The sequence below is a fragment of the Zalophus californianus genome, chromosome 11 (genome assembly GCF_009762305.2).
Source record: "Zalophus californianus isolate mZalCal1 chromosome 11, mZalCal1.pri.v2, whole genome shotgun sequence".
In the NCBI taxonomy this organism is placed as follows: Eukaryota; Metazoa; Chordata; class Mammalia; order Carnivora; family Otariidae; genus Zalophus; species Zalophus californianus.
In genome coordinates this window covers 103,829,399-103,847,157 of record NC_045605.1, presented here as the reverse complement: position 1 = coordinate 103,847,157, position 17,759 = coordinate 103,829,399, and the positions used below count along the sequence as shown (strand labels likewise).

The following is a 17,759-nucleotide window of genomic DNA, read 5'->3' as shown; positions in this document are numbered from 1 at the left end:
CAGAAGCCCAGGTGGCTCACCCCCAAGACTCCCTCCGGGAAGGCGCTCTCCGTGTCTCTCGGGAAACACGGCCCGCCCAGCCTTTGTTGTATAATCTGCACAAGGAGCCATATTTGCTTTCAGCCAAAGGCGGACGGGGTCGCCAGAGTCGGAGGGGCGGGGGGACAATGGGGACGAGGGGTGGGGGGGCGGTCACTGCGCCCGCGTTTTGCTCCTAGATAGACCATGAGGAGGAGAAAGTGAACCCTTTCCCAGCTCCACCTCTGACTCACACGACCTCCTAGGGCCCAGGTTTCCACTTAACAATTTGCGAGACGAGGAAATCACCTCGGGGGTGCGAACTGTTGGCCTACCGCTCGGATTGTTAACATGCCCTTGGCCAAGAGTCTCACGGAGCCCGCCGGGGGGCTCAGACTCGCCCCGACGCCCCCGGGGCCAGGGGCGCTTTCCGTCGGTTCCGAGACCCAGGACGCCCTGGGCCCAGGGCTCGGCGCTGGGCTTCGCGCCCGTCCCCACGTCTTCCCTACGGCCCCACCGCCAGGGCGCGCAAGGACGCCCACTGGACCCCACGCGCGGCGGGACACGCGCGGCCGGACACGCGCGGCCTCCCGGGCGGCGCCGCCCCTCCCCCACCGCCCCGGAGGCGGGGGCCGCGCGCCCACCGGAAGAGGCGGGGCTCGGCACGGAGGGCAGGCGGCTTGATTGGCCGGAGGGAGCCTGACGCCCGATCCCGCTATAAGTAGGGGGCCGCAGCCGTCTGCGCCACAGTCTCCGCCGAGAGTCGCCGCGGTTTCCTGCTTCAACAGTGCTTGGACGGAACCCGGCGCTCGTCCCCCACCCGGGCCGGCCGTTCAGAGCTAGCCCTCCGCCATCTCTTCGTCGCGCCCTCGGACCGCTCCAAGGCCCCCGCCGCCGCTCGCCGCCGCCTTTTCTCAGCCGCCGCCATGACGACCGCGTCCCCCTCGCAGGTGCGCCAGAACTACCACCAGGACTCTGAGGCCGCCATCAACCGCCAGATCAACCTGGAGCTCTACGCCTCCTACGTCTACCTGTCCATGGTGAGCGCCGGCCCGCGGGCGGGGGCGGCCTCCCGGGGCGGCGGGGCGGGGCGGCGCGGGGGTGTGGCTAACGCGCGGGCTCTCCCGCCTCCGCGCGTCCTGCTGGAAAATGGACGCTGCTCGAGGTCTACCAGGGCTTGCGCAGAAATTCTGGCCCACTCGCCCGTTCCCACTGTCCCCTGGGAGGGTGCCCTTTTAGGCGAGGGCCGCCTCTGCGCACCGCTCTATATTTAAAGAGAGCCTAGTTTCTTGAAATCCTCGATTTCGAGCGGTTGCAACCTGTACAGTCCTGCCATTAGGAAAGTGGGTTTTTGCGTTTCCATCCCTTCCTCTGCGTCAATCACGTGATCCTGGGGCCCTCCGTTTGCTGGGGTAATGGGGGCGAAGTGGTCCAGGCCCCGTCCCCCCTCCCCCCTCCCCCGGGTATGGCGGAGCCTGCTGGGAAATGGTATCGAATAGCAGCTGGGGTGGTGGGGGGAGCTGGTGCTAAGTGGCTTATCTCCCACGGGCCGACCACTCTCCGAGCAGCCGTCGCCACCCCTCTGTTTGCTTATCTCTTGAGTTCCACATGGAAATCTCCCCTTTTGCGGGACACAGTTGTCTTAGTCATCCGTCTTTTTGCCTCCGGCACTTAATTCTTTATACTTTTTGTGCCTGAGAGTTGTGGCCCGCTAATTGCACCCTTGGTTTTTGGATAAACTACACCAGCGGTTACTGGGCAAAGAATTTTTCCATGCACTGATCGATGGAATCCCTTTTCCAAAATACTATTTTTAGGCGGTGTGGTGGGAGTTTCTTAGAATTGTCTTATGATTGTGCAAATTATCCAAGAATAGACAAGTTCCAGATGGATTTGAAGACAGGCCTGGATTTCCCCGACTGCCCTTCCATTTCAGGAACACCTGAATACACACAGCAAGTGCCTAAAACTGAATCGGGTTTTTTGCCTTCTGGAAATTTTTTCGTACGTTAGCGTTGCCGACATTTGTCCCCTTGCCTAACGGGTTAATTTTAGAAATTAAAGCTGTAAACTGGCAAGCTCATATTTTAACATGGGTTAGTCAGTAGGGAGAGAAGGCACTATTTGTACAGGGTAAATACTCCCACACCCTCTCCAATCAAATTTGACAACTGGCTGGAAGAACTTTGCGCTAATACAGAGCCTTAAGAAATTCCATGCTGGGGGCAGTTCCCCATGATAATCCTAAAGGTTCCTTGTAGTACCAGTTGTTTCAAGGACCAAGTTTTGCTTTTGCGTTTTAGAGTACAGATTGACTAGTGTTCAGTCCAGGAACACAGTCTGCCCGTCTGTCTCCTTCAGCGCAGACCCCTTTAGAAAGGCTAGGTGGCAGAGTGCCTTTTAACAGAACATGTTCGTGTTCTTCTTTCAGTCTTACTACTTTGACCGCGATGATGTGGCTTTGAAGAACTTTGCCAAATATTTTCTTCACCAATCTCATGAGGAGAGGGAACATGCTGAGAAACTGATGAAGCTGCAGAACCAACGAGGTGGCCGAATCTTCCTTCAGGATATCAAGGTGAACAAAAGATCCTAGAAATCCCCTGCTTCATGATCTAGCAGTCTTCAGGTGTCAGAAACCACTCACACTAGCAGTTGCCCTTATAAAATGAGGGTACTTTTGGCTTCTGTGCTTTTTTTGGGGCCTACCATCTCCGCTAAAAGAGGCGGACAGTAATGGGCAAGGATGTTAAATTTGAAACCTTTGGAGAAACTTGGATGTCCCTTTGCCAAAGCGCAGTGGTTACATGTTAGGTGCTTGCTAACTTGTGGATTAATTGGTAGAGGCTGCAGATGCATTGATGTGACCTCTTCTCATTCAGAAACCAGACCGTGATGATTGGGAGAACGGGCTGAATGCAATGGAGTGTGCATTACATTTGGAAAAGAGCGTGAATCAGTCACTACTGGAACTGCACAAACTGGCCACTGATAAAAGTGACCCCCATGTAAGTATTGGCAATGTGGGAGTGAATGGAGGAAGTCATTTGCCTCTTAGGGGCTGGGAAAACTTAACCAACCATTAACGTTCTTCCCTATTCTGTTTTCCAGTTGTGTGACTTCATTGAGACTCATTACCTGAATGAGCAGGTGAAATCCATCAAAGAATTGGGTGACCACGTAACCAACCTGCGCAAGATGGGGGCTCCCGAATCTGGCATGGCAGAGTATCTCTTTGACAAGCACACCTTGGGAAACAGTGATAGTGAAAGCTAAGCCTTAGGCTGTCTTCCCATAGCCACAAGGGTGACTTCCCTGGTCACCAAGGCAGTGCATGCATGTTGGGGTTACCTTTACCTTTTCTATAAGTTGTACCAAAACATCTACTTAACTTCTTTCATTTGTACCATTCTTCAAATAAAGTAATTTGGTACCCAGCTGTTGTCTTCTGAGTTTGTGGGATGGGCTAGAAATGCATTTAGGTTGTCTTTGCAATCTGTTCAAGTGCTATAGTTGAGCCACAGTAAAAAAAAAAAAAAATGAAATATCTGGGAGGGTTTGTAAAAAGTCCTTAGTGTGGAAAAGGTATCAAGGCTGGGTGTGTTGGGACTTACGGACTCCTGATTCTGAATTCTGAATTGGATGTTTTGAATTACATGTTTCCAGTAGTCCATTCCAGCTTCTCATAATTTTTTAATGTGCAAAAGGCATTTAGAGGCTTAAGTAGTCCTGAAACTATATGGATCTTCTTATCCATTAAGCTAACCATTTAAAGCTGTCCTACAAACACATTCTTCAGTGTGGACAGCTGCATGACAGACTGGATCAGTGTCCTGCTGGTGTACATGCAGGTAGGACCAGGCCGGTGAAGTGTTCCCCCCCCTTGGGAAACAGGCTAGGAATGTGCTTCATCCCTAGAGAGAATTGGAGAAAGTTTTCAATGTGAGTATGGAAGATAATCATTTCAATCGTCGGGAGTTAGGGCCCCTAAAATCAGTGAGTAGTGTCAGGAGACTGAAGAGCCATCTCTACTTGCTAACAACTACATATTAACGTCCTTTCCCGGACAAACTGCAGATTTGTAGAAGTTTCTGTATCTAAGAACTTTTGACCACAGAAGGGACTGCTTGAGAATAGAAAACAGGAAGTTCTAGTTCCAGTTCTTACATGATGGGGGGTGGGGCGGGGGAGGTACGGGGGATCTAACTAACTGGGTGAAATCCAGAATGTAGGGAAATGGTTTTGTGACCCCTGTGGATTGACCCCAAGGAAGCATGAAGAAAATTTATGTTCAGAAGTCTGAGTATCCCAAAGCAGTGAGATACCCCAAGGGACCTGGATGCCCTCACCTTAACCATCTGCCAGTTCCCAGGGGTCTAACGCTTTCCAGAAGTACTGAGAAGTTGTGGGGGAGTGTTCATATGCTCTCTCTGAGCTTTGCCTGGGCAGTGAGTGGGGCTCTTGGGGTACAGCCCAGAGCGCCCAGTTCTTCCTCATGGTTTTGCATCTGCTACTCTGAGCTGGGTCCAGGAATAACATGTGACTACTTAAAAGTGTGGCCTAGTGGCCACCAGGCATGGTCCCCGTCAGAGCAATCTCACCTTCACATGGCACCCAGGGAGCTCTTTCCTAGTGATGATGTCAGGCTCCAGTAAAATGAGCTAAAGCCCTCAAACTTGGGCCCTTGCTGAGGTGGCCAGGTGTGTGCCCCAAGCCAATGCTGGGTGTAAGTCCAGCATGCTCTGGCAGTGACGGGACCATAGGAAAATGGGCTCCCAGGAAGGTGGAAGAAGGGCAGAATCACAGCAAGGGAAGGTGGTGGTATTTCCCACCCATATGGGAGGGGGGAAGGTGAAGTGACCCTGGTTAAGGTGGAAGACAGACCTGTTTTCCAAGGCCCAATAGGGATCCTCATGACCTCTGAGTACAGTGTGTAGGTTAGTTGACTGGTCCAAATGTGATTCTCCAAGATGATGTTCAGGGGTCTCCAACATGCCCGTCAGGTTAAACTCGACAGTTTTCCTCTTCGTGTGACCCGATTCTGGGTCCTCTGCTGAGGACCCGATACTATCTGAGAGCAATTCAAAACTGGTCTTTGTCCCTGGAGTCATAGGCTGTAGGCTTTGGTCTTTGACAGCGCTGTCTATGCCCAAGACTCTGCGAAGGCTTGGTGCGGACTGTCCAGGTGGGAAGATCATAGGTGTGTGGCTGAGGGGTGTCTGTGGGGCACTGTGGTAGCCTGACCTCCCGTACAGTGCAGCAGTCTCGAAAGCATCCTCCTTAATCTTCCAGGCCTTGCTGTCTTCTTGGTCCCTAGAGTGCTGCCTGGCACCCCCGAATTTCATGGGCTGGCCCTCATGGAGAAGGCCTTCTTTCTTGGACCACAGTAGTTTGGTCTTTGAGTTTGCCTTGGGGGGATGGTGGTCATGGGACTGCAGCCCTAGGAAGCGGCCAATGATGCCAGTGTGAGGGCCTTCCTCCTCCATGTCTTCCTTATGCAGACTGGAAAGAGGCATGAGACTCGGGGTTAAGTAGGGGACAAAGGACCAAAGCCGGACTTGACTTCTCTTTTACCCCCTTTTCCCTCCTCTTGGCCCAAAGCCAAGGACACACTGTTCCTCACAGTGCCTGGACTCCCCTCTCTCCCGACCCATCCTGTACTGCACTGCCTTCTTACTCCTTCCCAGCCCGGCTCACCTCACTGTTCTGTGGCCCCCTCTTGCCCAAGTTCACTAAACTCCCTAGCCGGGCGCATCTTCTCTTTAACGTCTCTCCCTCCAAGCGACCTGAACTACTGGTCCCGGGTGTGGTGGGTCAGATGAGGCCCAGGAGTGACTCTGGGTGGGCCAGGGGTTTGCGGTTCCAGCTGGGGAGCAGCATCCACAAAGAAGTGTGGCTTCCTGGGAGCCCAAAGCCTTTACTCGGCAGGAGAAAGCCCATTAGCCCAGAATGTGGCCTGTCCTTGCCGGTGTCCACATTCTCCCCATGCTTCGAGGCCCAGCTCCGGGTCCAGCCAGAGGCCACCTCCCAGGCCAGAGGTGGTCTCTGTTCTATGCTGTGGCTCTTTCCCAGGCATCTAGTACCTTGTACCGTCTATCAGAGTTTGGACCTTGGGTTTGAGCCCCCTCACTAAATTGTTCCTTGGAGACAAGGTCTATGTATTAGTATCCTCTGTTCCCACCCAACCCTCAGCTGCTAGAGCACAGACCATAGGGAATTCAAAAGCAACTTCCAGGGGCGCCTGGGTGGCTCAGTCGGTTAAGCATCTGTCTTCGGCTCAGGTCATGATCCCGGGGTCCTGGGATAGAGCCCCGCACATCAGGGTCCCTGCTCAGCAGAGAGTCTGCTTCTCCCTCTGCCTCCCTTCCCCAGCCCTTGTGCTCTCCCTCTTTGTTCACTCTCGCTTTTATTTTTATTTTATTTTTAAAAGATTTTTATTTATTTGAGAGAGAAACTTCCAGAAATGTTTCTGACCTAAGCAAGCCTCCATCCTTCATTTGATCACTTTTTCAAACCTTCCTCACACCCATTAGGGACTCTAGCTAATTCAAATTATGGCTTAGTAGGGTATTTCATTTTTAAAAGAAAACTGCTTAAATCTGTGGAAGAAAACCTGGATGGTATGGACCCTGACACACAGAGGACTCTCCAAAGTCCCCTCCACTGCCCTACAGGGGAGCAAGGGCTCTCTGGGATGGCCCTTCGGGCCACTGTGGCCCAGCTCCAACTCACAAGGGAATCAGACCAAATCAGGGAAATGGGGCCCATGGGCAGGAAAGTTTGGCTTCTGTGGGTGACCTGAGGCCTATACTCTAGCCCAGAATCTACCCAGAAGGTACCTGTGATGAATCATCCTCTTGCTGGCACATGCTTGCCCCACCCTCATCCCAGGGGAACCCCCCCGCCCACTTTCACTCTCCATCTAAACACCCTGGTCCATCAGAAAACGTAGTTCTGGACCAGGCTCTAACATTCCAACTGCATCACTGATCACTGTCAGCCCTTGAGTAAGTCTCTTCTTTCTCTGGGCCTCAGTTTCCAACTCTGGACATGGGGGGCTTCGGCTGGAGGTACCTAAAAGCCCTTATAGCTTTAGGAGTTACTAAGCAGTACAAGGTAAGGATTAAGGGTGTGGAGGTAGAAGCAGACATACCTGGTCCGCATACACTGCTTGTTAACTATGTGATCCTGGGCTGGGCAACCTATTTAACCTCTCTGAACTTGGACTTAATCATCTGAAAACTGGAGATATCAAACCAGGGTTATTGGGAAGAAAAAGAGAGTTTATATAAAGAGCTTAGCGGAGTTCCCAGCACCTAGCATGCGTCAATATTTATTAACTAGGGCGCCTGGGTGGCTCAGATGGTTAAGCGTCTGCCTTCAGCTCAGGTCATGATCCCAGGGTCCTGGGATCGAGTCCCACATCGGGCTCCCTGCTCCTTGGGAGCCTGCTTCTCCCTCTGCTTCTCTCTCTCTCTCCCTCTGTCTCTCATGAATAAATAAATAAAATCTTTAAAAATAAATAAATAAATAAATAAATATTGATTAACTAGTGCTTTTCCTTCCAAGTTCTTGTGCGTAGGCTTTTCTATGCACCAAAGTGGTTCCCTGGCACTGCTCACCTGATGTTGAAGGTGGAGCCTAAAAAGGAGGCTCGACGAGACTGGGCGGAAGCAGCTGTGTAGGGGGGTTGTGGTTCTGGCTCATTCCAGTACATATCCCGCTCCATCGGGGGCAGGTCCTGGTGCATCTCGTCCACAGCCAGCAGGGACACCTGGTTGCCAGGTACAGAAGGAGAAGTCCAAGAGACAGGACAGCCCAAGCGGGACCGTGATCTTGCTAGATGACCTGGAAAGGTCACTTCCCTCTCTCTGGGCCTCGGTTTCCCTACTTGTGAAACGGAGAGACTGATGCCTATCTGCAACCTCAGAAGTTGGGGTGAGAATCCCGTGAGTGAATGGTTGGCTGGGAGGTGGGGGTGGCAACTCACTGTAAGGTCTCCCTACAGAACTGTGGGGTCCCCTCCTTGGGTCCAGTTCAGGGAAGGTCCACAGGACAGGCTCCTAAATACCTGCAAGCTCCTGTCGACAATCCAGTTTGTCTCAAAGTCATCATCATCCTCTCCAAATGGGTTGATGAGCTGTTCTGCCACCTTGTGGAGAGGTGAGGCTCTGAAGTCGTCAGGTAGATTCCCTGCAGCCTTGCTCCCTGCCCTTGAACTTCAGCTCCTGCTCTTTCCATGCCCCCCAAGATGCCCCTCCTGCCTGACCACCATCTCCAAAGCCAGTATGTAAGGGCTCCAGCCACCCACACTCATAGGCACCCGCACACAGTCCCCTTCCCTTCAGGACACTGAGCCCAAGCCCCTCTCCCGAGCCCGTTGCTCCCTGTACACCCAGAGCTGTCCTTGAGTCTGTCACTCACACAGTCACCACTGGTCCCTCCCCTCACTGTATCTTCCCTGGAGTTCCATAATTCTTTTTTTTTTTTAAGATTTTATTTATTTATTTGACAGAGAGAGACACAGCGAGAGAGGGAACACTAGCAGGGGGAGTGGGAGAGGGAGAAGCAGGCTTCCCACAGAGCAGGGAGCCCGATGCGGGGCTCGATCCCAGGACCCTGGGATCACAACATGAGCCGAAGGCAGATGCTTAACGACTGAGCCACCCAGGCGCCCCGGCCATGACCCTTCTAGCCACAAGCCACGACCACAGCCGGTCTGGCCGCAGAGACTCTCACCTTCAGCCAGCCGGCGTAGAAGAAGAACTGCAGGAATGTGAAAACAGGTACAACAAGGTCCAGCTCGTGGCCAGGGTAGGCTTTGGCTGGGTCCAAGAACTGCCGCCCAATCAGGCAAGCCAGGAAGAAGCTGTACACAGCCACGGTCACCACCTGGGCGGGAAAAGAGGGTGGCGGCAGAAATGGGCTGGCTGGGGTCCTGGAGTCAGGAAGCTCCCTAGGCTGGGAGGCCTTGCTCTGATTCGCACAGTCCTATGACTTTGGGTCTCCGCGATCTCTTTAAAATGGGGATATCCGGGGGGCCTGGGTGGCTCAGATGGTTAAGCGTCTGCCTTCGGCTCAGGTCATGATCTCAGGGTCCTGGGATCGAGTCCCACAGCAAGGAGCCCGCTTCTCCCTCTGCCTGCCACTCCCCCTGCTTGTACTCTCCTTCTCTCTCTGGCAAATAAATAAATAAAATCTTTAAAAAATAAATAAAAAAATAATAAAATGGGGATATTCACATTCCCTCCACTGGGCTGAACCAGGCAGAAGCCTGGACTCTTCAAACTTGTCACTAGAGAGAATCTGCAAAGTCCAGACCTAAATCCCAGGGTGAGCCTCTAAGCCCCTAAGTGAGCCCTTCCCATCGCAGGCTGTTTCCTGAGTCCTCCCAGTACCCCCATTTTCCCAAGGGGCAGCTTCCCTGGCCTGGTCCTCACCTGCGTGTACACCAGCGGGATACTGATCCAGTCGTAGGCAAACAGGTGTCCACACTGAGTACGCAAGATGTTCATCTCCTGGGGAGCAGAATGGAGGGTTGGCTTTCTGACCACCATCTGCTCTCCCAGGCTCAACTTCAGCTCTTCCCCAGGTGCCAGGGTCTGGCGCTCATGGTCCAGCCCTGACTATGTAGTCAGCGGGAGCTCACTTAACCTCTCTGCACCTCAGCCTCCTCATCTATCAAAAAGGAGGAGCTAGGATCTCAGAGGCTCCCTTTAGAGAGGAAGTGGGAGGGGAATTTGGGGGAGGGGCTACCGTGGGTTGTGGAATCCTGTGGGTCAAAATCCTACAATACCAAGGCAGGTTCTAGGAAGAGCCTCAAGCCCCGTCTTTGTAGGAAACTGTTCCACCTGGGCCACAACCGTCCCCACTCTGCATCAGCCCCATCTGTGTAGTGAGCTCACGTCTAGCAGGCTCTGGAGCAGGACAGGGTCCCGGATTCGACCTCCAATCCATGCCTTCATTGCCAGGTTGGCAAACCACACCCAGGGCACCCAGAACGTGTTGTGAGGCAAGCTCAACTTTTCCAAGTGCTTGCGTTCCGCGGGGGTCATAAAGCCTGCGGGGTGGAGTGAAGAAGGCAGTGGGTGGGGGAGCCCGCAGAACGGATGGCTGGCAGGGGTGGCCAGGCCTTTGCCGAAGCCCAGGATTTAGGCCCAAGCTCACTGGGACCACGGAGCTCCTTTGCCATCCTCCGTGCTGTTCTGGCCTGAGAACTGTCTTATTAATCAGGACCAGGTCAGGAAAGGTCAGAGACGGAGGTCACAGAAATGCAGACTGAAAACTGTAGAACTGGACGGGAAAGGGCAGAGGGAGGCAGACCGGTACTTTCTCACCAGTTCCCAAGGCCCCGCCCCCGGCCCTCCGTACCCACTCTTCCCTCATCCCTCAAGGGCCCTTAACCCTATCTCAAACCGCTATGCTCTCGCGAGGTTCCGGGCCTTGCTCCCACCCATCTTCAGGCCCCCGACTCCGCCCCGCCCAATTCGGCGAGGTCTCGACCCCACCCCGCTCCTGGCCCCACCCAATCTTCAGCCCGGAGGCCTCGGGCTCCACCCATCTGCTCCGGCCCCGCCCGGGCCCGCTCCTGGCCCCCGCTCCGGGCCCCGCTCCGGGCCCCGCCCCGGGCCCCGCTCCGGGCCCCGCCCCGGGCCCCGCCCCGGGCCCCGCCCCCGGGCCCCGCCGGCCCCGCCCACCTGCTTTCACCAGGTGCTGGGAGCTGGGAAAGCGCTTGTAGACCGCGGCGCTGACGCTGCGCAGGATGAGCACGTTGCCCAGGTTGGCGTAGCGCATGAGCGTGCGCCGCAGCAGCCGGCCTTGCTCGTCCTTGCCCTCCACCAAGCCTGATACCAGGTTCATGAGGCGGTCGGGCCACGGCAGGTTCTCGTACTGGTTCCACCAGCGGGTCACGACCAGCGTCACGTAGAAGCCTGGGCAGGAGAGGCGGGGGGCGGGGGGAGGGGGGCCGAGGGCCCGGGCTGCGGCCAGAGCCAAGCGAGGTCGGTGCCTCGGTTTCTCCATCTTTCTGATGGGGAGCAGGCCCAGCCCCGACCCTCCTGGAAGGCTCTGAGGAGCGGAAGACCATCAAAGCCCCGCACGAAGGCGCAAGAGCCTGAGTTCTCTCCCCCGGGGGCCACTGCCTATCCCAGGAATCTGCCAGACCCCTCCCCTCCTGCTCAGAGGCTCCGGGGACTATGTCACCGCAGCCCTCAGAAGCTGGGGTCTTCGGTGCTAACTTAGGATGTCCTTCCTAATGTCTAACATCAGTCCGTCTGGCTGCATCTCCCCATTTCCCTGAACTGCCGAGAGGCACTGACACGCCACTGGCCTTCCCCAGCTAGTTCCTCGTAGTCCACCTCTGTGGAGCCTGGAGCAGCCACTGGGGTCCCGACGCGCCAAAAGGGGAGCTCACCCAGCACGAAGGAAATGGGGATGAGCTGGATGTAGCTGTCGCAATACAGAGTCAGTTTCTCAAACATCACCTGCTGTTCCTCGGTGAGGGCCATCCTGGGGGGTGGGGGGTGGGGGGGGTGTGTAGACACTGGGAGGACATGGCTGAGGTCGGTACTGACTCCAGCCACGCCTAGGGTAGGAGTGTGGCTGCCTCTTTGCTACCGCACCACTTCCCTGTCCCTTTCACTGGCCCTGCCTGGGGCCCCCTCCTCTGGCCTGAGCCAGATCCCACTTCCTTCTCTGGCAACCCCAAACCCCAAGGGCGCATCTGCTCCACGGCTGCAAGAGGCCCCTCAGGAGGTTTTCTGTGAGGTATAGGAGGAAGGTCCTGCCCAGGGAGTTACTTTTGGGCACCACTGACCCTTTTAAAGGATCCAAAGGACAGTTTGAAAGCAGGTTCAAGAAGTGTTTGATCTTTAAAAAAACATACGGTGGGGAGAGATGAATAGGTGAGCACAGAGGGTTCTCAGGGCAGTGAAACTAGTCTGTATGATACTAGAATGGTAGATAATGCCATTTGTCCAAACCCACAGAATGTACAACATCAAGAGTGGACCCTAGTGTAAACTGTGGACTTTGGGTGATAATGGTGTGTCCATGTGGGTTCATCTATTATGACAAATGTGCCACTTGGCTGTGGCATATTGGTAGTGGGGGCGGTTGTGTGTGTTCGAGGGGGTATATGGACGCTCTCTACCTTCTGCTCAATTTTACTATCAACTTAAAACTCTAAAAAATAAAGTCTAATTTTTTTTAAAGTATATTGGTGCCCGAGTAACAACCAAAGAAAACCAATATGCTTTACTATTGGTATTGTAATTACGAATCAAGAATTTTCTGTATTTAATAGTTTTTCAATCCATTTCAGTCATTAATGCTTTTTCCATTCAGAATGCTTTCATATATTCTATGATTATATCTCTCCTATATTTTATTTAAGTAAACATTTTTATTGGGGGGAAAATACAGTCCGGGCCTGTGAGCTTGTGCGGGACTCAGGAAAACAGGCTGGCGGAGTTGCACCAGATGAGGCTTGGATTCCAGAGGCCTCTCCCTGGGTTGGAGGAAAGACACTCCCAGCCTGCAGGTTGCCTCCTGTTACCTCCTCCCCAGCCCCCAACCTCCGGCCCCCCCACCCCCACCCCCAGGGCTTGGCCAGGAGCTCAGGTCAGCCTTAGCCGGCTCTGGTACATTGGCCCCCTGCATGGCTGGCTAGTTGTTCCAAGCCCCAGCTGTACGCCTCCCGGGCCCCAGCCCCAGCCTTTCCCCCTGCACCTGTAAATGAAACGGATGGTGTAGTAGCTGAGCAGGAAGATGAGGAACTCGCCATAGAGCAGCTTGTAGATGCTGCCTCGCCAGCACAGCAGCAGGCGAGAGAAGGAGCCTAAGCGGGCATTCGCCACTTGGCTTGAGTAGGTGACGGTCATGGCCGGGCACTGGACTGCAGCAAGTGGGCTTGGGTCCTAGTAGACAGGGAGAGACACTTATGGGGGGCTTGTTCGGGGCTTGTCTGGGCCCCATGAGTGATCTTAGCCGGGACCCTTCCCTGCTCCGGGCCTCAGCTTTCCTGTCTGGACACTGGGAGGGGGATGAGGGCCTCAAGGGCCCTTTCGGCTCTTCCTGCCTGTGGGACATGGGAAGCCAGGGAAGAGAGCCCCAAGCTGCCCACAGCCTTGACAGGGAAGACAGACAGGTCTGCGCCCTTAAGTTGTATGACGAAGGCAACGACAACAGCAAAAGCAAAGTCCACACGCTGGGCATGGTCCCCTGAGCCAGGCAGCATTCTGAGCCTATCTTCTTCATTAGCTCCCTAAGCACCCACGACCACCTTGGAGCAAGACTGGTAAGGGGCCTGGTCAGTCTTGTCCACTGCCCTGTCTCCAATGCCCAGAACAGAGGCTGGCTGGTAGAGATGCTCAAATAATGTTTACTGAACAGTGACCCCAGGGCCTTTCCATTTGCTAATCCTTCTGCCTGGAGGATGCTCTTTCTCATCTAATGTATGGCTCATTCCCACGTCAGGCTGTCTGCCCAGAAAGGGTGTTCCCAACTACGGTCCCTGCAGATAACATCCCAGTGCCACTTGTACTCTCTGACCCCTCATCTTGTCGATTTCTGTCCACAGCATGTATCTTGTTCTGCTTGAAATGCTATTTTGCAGGACGTCTGCTGGTTTACTGACCATTCCCTCCCGCGCACGGAAGCTTCTGCTGCGCTCTCGTAGGAGGTGCTCCGTCAGAGCTTCTCGAAGCAATGACGGACACCCGCCCTCTCCCTGCTTGCGCGGATGGGGCTCCATAGCTGTGCCTTTGTGCCCCGTGCACACCAAGCTCATTCCCACCTCGGAGACTTTGCACAGGTGCCCCCCCCCCACGCGCACACATGCTGCCCGTGGGTGGACATCCCACGCACCAATGCAGGGACCACCGTCCACCCCGTAAGCCCTCAAAGCCCCGGCCCAGCCTGCTTCCGCCGACCACTACTCACAAGAAGGGCTCCAGTCTTCTCAGGCAGTCCCACAATAGTTCTGGCCACTGGACCCGTGGGACTCTTGGGGGTTCTGTGGCCAGTGCCCGCTCTTAGGGGCTGGCCCTGCGCATGCGTGTGTTAAGCGGTCACTTGACTCCCTCAGCCAGGGCTTCCACAAAGGAGCCTTGTTTGGGCCCCTCTCATAATCTGCACCTAAGCAGCGGCCAGCGCCGCCTGGCCAGGGCCCCTCTAATTCCTGCCGGTGCTGGGGGGAAGGTGCTGAGCTGAGGGCTAGAATTTGGGGTAGCTCCCCTCCACCATGGGCCCAATCCTGCCATTTTCTCTGGGCCCTCAAATACGGAGATTGAAGGACCTGTTTCCTTTTTCTTTTCTTCTCTTTTTTTTTAAAGGCCATATATTGTATGATGCCGTTTTTTAAAATATTTTATTTATTTGACAGAGAGAGAGAGAAAGACAGCGAGAGAGGGAACACAAGCAGGGGGAATGGGAGAGGGAGAAGCAGGCTTCCCGCTGAGCGGGGAGACCGATGTGGGGCTCGATCCCAGGACGCTGGGATCATGACCTGAGCTGAAGGCAGACGCTTAACGACTGAGCCACCCAGGCGCCCCTGACCTGAGCTTAAGGCAGACGCTTAACGACTGAGCCACCCAGGCGCCCCTGGAAGGATCTGTTTCTGACCACTGAGGTCTTGCGAGGAGAGCTGTGGGGAATGGGGCCAGGCCCTGTCTGGAGCTACACAGCGGGAGCCGCGGGCCAGCCAATGGGGCTTTGGCAGTTCGGAGGGCACTGGAAAGAACACTGGACCACAGTCAGAAGCCCTGGCTTCTAGTCCTGGCTCTGCCACCTGTGTGTGTGGTGACCCCAGTGGTCCTCTGCTCCTTCCTAGGCCTCAGTATCCCTATCCAAAAAGGATGGTACTGCTTTAGACCTCATCACCTTTCTGAGGGCGACAGCGGGCCGCCCCTGCTGGTGAGGAGCCCTGATTGGCTGGTGGTGACATCATAGGTCATTCAGGCTGTGATTGGCTGGTAGAATCCAGTTGGTAGGTTGGTTCACAGCTATGGAAAGAGGGGGTGGGGTGCGGGGGTAGGAGGCTGCCGTGTGGGGGCTGGGCCTGGTGCGGGATGACACAGCAGCCCTGGTGTTTGTGCAAAATGGGAGTATGTACCCAGGTCCCCAAGGGCAGCCGGTTAATAGCTCAGCACCTGGTTCCAAACATTTTAATCCATCAATCTATACACGAGGGCCCTCCTAAGCCACTGGAAGTGATGGGTGTCCAGAACGGGCTCCTCTTGTGAAAGCTTGAAGCCGCAGTGGCTCTTGGTCTTCAGTGAGTGGCCATGAGAATGGTCTGGAATGTATAGGAAACGTGCACCTTCTCGGGATCTTTCTCCAGAGTCTGATTCTGCCACGGCGGGGTGTGTGTGTGTGTGTGTGTGTGTGTGCGCGCGCGCGCGCGCGCGCTACATCTCTAATGAGCACGGCGGGGGGCGAGGAGGAGGATTATAATGCCAGTGGCCTTCAGATCGGACTTTCTGAACCCCTGATTTACAATATGACCTCAAGCCTTAAAATAAATCCACTCCTTCCCTCCCCTCTCCCTCCCTCCTCTCTCCCACTCCTCCTCCGTCACCTCGCTTTTTCCCCTCTCCCTGACATACTCCTAAGTGTTAACAATGCTGAGATTGCAGGTGACTTTTTTTTTTTTTTAAGATTTTTCACCTATTTATTTAACAGAGAAGGAGAGAGAGCACAGCAGGGGGAGCAGCAGACAGATGAAGAGAGAGAAGCAACTGCCCCCCCCCAGCTGAGCAGGGAGCCTGATGGGGGGGCTCCCTACCAGGGATCATGATCGGAGCCAAAGGCCGACTCCCAACCGACTGAGCCACCCAGGCACTGAGCCACCCAGGCGCCCCTGCAGGTGACTTTTGTGCACACCACTTTTGCCTTTATAATTGTCTGCCTGGGGCAAAAGATTATTTCACAACAACCTTGGATACTTTTCTAATCACAGCTAAAATAATGGCATCGCAGTTATGAGGGAGTCTTCAGAGATCAGCAACGGCCTTTTAGGAGTATTTGCTACCCCGCTGCTGCCTGTGGGAAACACCTTTCCCATCGCTGTCCTTAACTTGAGCCTCGGTCTCCTCATCCGGAAAATGGGACAATAACACCTATGTCAGCAATGAGAATGATGGGTAACAATTTCGTCAGTTCTCCAAACCGGTGGTTCTCATGCCTGGCTGCCTGGCCCTGGCACCTCTGCCCGACCCCTCCAGATTCGGTTGGGCTGGCAGGTCCCAGACGTGGCCATTTTCTCAAGTTCCCCAGGCAAGTCCAAAGGACAGCATGGGTGGAGAATCACTGCTGTAAGGGATAATGCCCTACCCTGTATTTCCTTTTCCCCCACCAAAACATATCAACACTCAAGAGAGAGCTTTCCACTTAGCAGGTGATTAATATGTTAAATTGAAACGTGTGCCTTCACCACGTCTGGCACGGGGATGCCCACTCCATGTCAGTTGAAGGAATGGACGAAACGCCTCTCTTTCTGTGCCATCAGGTTCCTGCCTCCCCCATGGTGACCACTGGAGGGCGCCCTTGCCTAGCTGGCTCTGGCCCTGGAAGCCTTGTTAGCCGGTCGGAGTCCATAGGGACCCTGGAGCTGACACTGGATGTCTTTCCCTCATCTCCTTGACCCTGACCAGCAGCTGTAGAGCTATAAGAGGGAGTTGGAAGACGCAGTGGCAGCTGAAGTCCTCCTGCTCTTTTCCCTGAACCGCAGGTTTCTCGTCAGTGTCCCAAAAGTCCCACCAGGACCCACTGACCGCACTGTACCAGCCCCTTTCCCTTCCCAGGTGCCCCAGGACATCCACAGAGACACTTCATAAGAAGGTGCTCCTGGCCGCACCCCAGTGCTAAGACAAGTAGACCCCAGGCATAAGCCAGGGTCTCTTCCACTGGGTCTCGGCCATGAAAATGTCCCCAGCCAGCCAGGTGCGTCTCAGGCAGGCTGCAGCAGGCACTGACCAGCCGAAGCTATGCTTGGACAAAAAGCCCCAGGATTGAACCCTGCAAGGATGGGGTCCAACCCAGTCACCCAACAAACCATTTCTGATGCCAGAACTAAGGCTAATCTGATTCCTGCGTCCAGAAATTCCTAGTTAAATAAAAATAAAGGAAACATGTAACTTTAACACAAAATGGCAAGTCCTAATATCTGTGTCAAGGCCACAGAGCTCAGAGAAGCGTTTACAGAGAAGGGAGCATTTCAGCTGGGTCTTGAGGCATGGGTAGGAGTTTGCCTGAGCTGAGGAGGATGGAAGGGTATTACATAGAAGGGAAAGCCCACGCAAAGTCACATAGGCATTCCTGAGGGACAGTTCAGTAAGGTTTCATCATCTACATTTTCCAGAGGGGGACGCTGAAGCTCAAGACCTCTCTTGTCCAAGGTCACACAGCTCTAAAAGGCCAGGCTGGGACTGAAATCTGGGTCTTCTCATTTTGAATCCTGTGGCTTTTCCATGACTCACCAACACCTCCCCAGTGCAGGTCAGTTTCTGAGGGGTGGAGGCTTACCTGTTAGGGTAGTGGTTTCTGTTAGCGTTAAAGGGAGGTCCAAGGGATAGGGGGTGCACAGAAGACACGTTGACTGCAGCAGAACCCATGCTCTTGAGGCCACCAGCAGAGAGCCATCTCTTAGAGACAGGCAAAACAGAGCTGGGAAGATGGGTGGGGGTTCCCGGGACAGAATGCGACGGCCTTCTCATCTGGGATCACCATGGCAACAGGAGCAT

General features: G+C 54.5%; 2 protein-coding genes across 4 annotated transcripts; one reads left to right on the top strand and one right to left on the bottom strand.

Annotated features, from left to right (window-relative positions):
* The first annotated feature begins 369 nt into the window (after nucleotides 1-369).
* On the top strand, nucleotides 370-3,455 carry FTH1 (ferritin heavy chain 1). The gene is made up of 5 exons (XM_035723144.1): nucleotides 370-546; nucleotides 744-1,058; nucleotides 2,450-2,596; nucleotides 2,901-3,026; nucleotides 3,130-3,455. Exons 1-5 carry the CDS (start codon nucleotides 370-372, stop codon nucleotides 3,292-3,294), a joined length of 930 nt encoding a protein of 309 aa, XP_035579037.1. The 3' UTR covers nucleotides 3,295-3,455.
* Nucleotides 3,456-3,573: 118 nt separating this feature from the next.
* On the bottom strand, nucleotides 3,574-17,692 carry BEST1 (bestrophin 1). Of its 3 annotated transcripts, none has more exons than XM_027577793.2 (11): nucleotides 13,960-14,030; nucleotides 12,748-12,935; nucleotides 11,432-11,526; nucleotides 10,716-10,949; nucleotides 9,924-10,078; nucleotides 9,459-9,536; nucleotides 8,758-8,910; nucleotides 8,090-8,170; nucleotides 7,641-7,792; nucleotides 4,903-5,520; nucleotides 3,574-3,932 (listed from the first exon to the last, which is right to left on the bottom strand). In XM_027577793.2, the coding sequence occupies exons 2-11, from the start codon at nucleotides 12,897-12,899 to the stop codon at nucleotides 3,914-3,916; spliced, it is 1,737 nt and encodes a 578-aa protein (XP_027433594.2). In that variant the 5' UTR covers nucleotides 12,900-12,935; nucleotides 13,960-14,030; the 3' UTR covers nucleotides 3,574-3,913. The 3 variants fall into 3 exon arrangements, with proteins under 3 accessions (XP_027433594.2, XP_027433595.2, XP_027433596.2); XM_027577794.2 differs by lacking the exon at nucleotides 13,960-14,030 and adding an exon at nucleotides 17,542-17,692 and having other exon boundaries at nucleotides 3,589-3,932; XM_027577795.2 differs by lacking the exon at nucleotides 8,758-8,910 and having other exon boundaries at nucleotides 3,589-3,932.
* Between the last annotated feature and the right edge of the window lie 67 nt (nucleotides 17,693-17,759).

Excerpts from the sequence above, each read along its gene's own strand:
- BEST1 (XM_027577794.2), bottom strand. The coding sequence starts at position 12,899 with ATGACCGTCACCTACTCAAGCCAAGTGGCGAATGCCCGCTTAGGCTCC. Across the intron at positions 10,079-10,715 it reads CCAGCACCTGGTGAAAGCAG|GCTTTATGACCCCCGCGGAA; the intron begins GTGGGCGGGGCC and ends TCCACCCCGCAG. Across the intron at positions 8,911-9,458 it reads TCCCGCTGGTGTACACGCAG|GTGGTGACCGTGGCTGTGTA; the intron begins GTGAGGACCAGG and ends TTTCCCGCCCAG.
- FTH1 (XM_035723144.1), top strand. The coding sequence starts at position 370 with ATGCCCTTGGCCAAGAGTCTCACGGAGCCCGCCGGGGGGCTCAGACTC. Across the intron at positions 1,059-2,449 it reads CCTACGTCTACCTGTCCATG|TCTTACTACTTTGACCGCGA; the intron begins GTGAGCGCCGGC and ends TTCTTCTTTCAG. Across the intron at positions 2,597-2,900 it reads TCTTCCTTCAGGATATCAAG|AAACCAGACCGTGATGATTG; the intron begins GTGAACAAAAGA and ends CTTCTCATTCAG.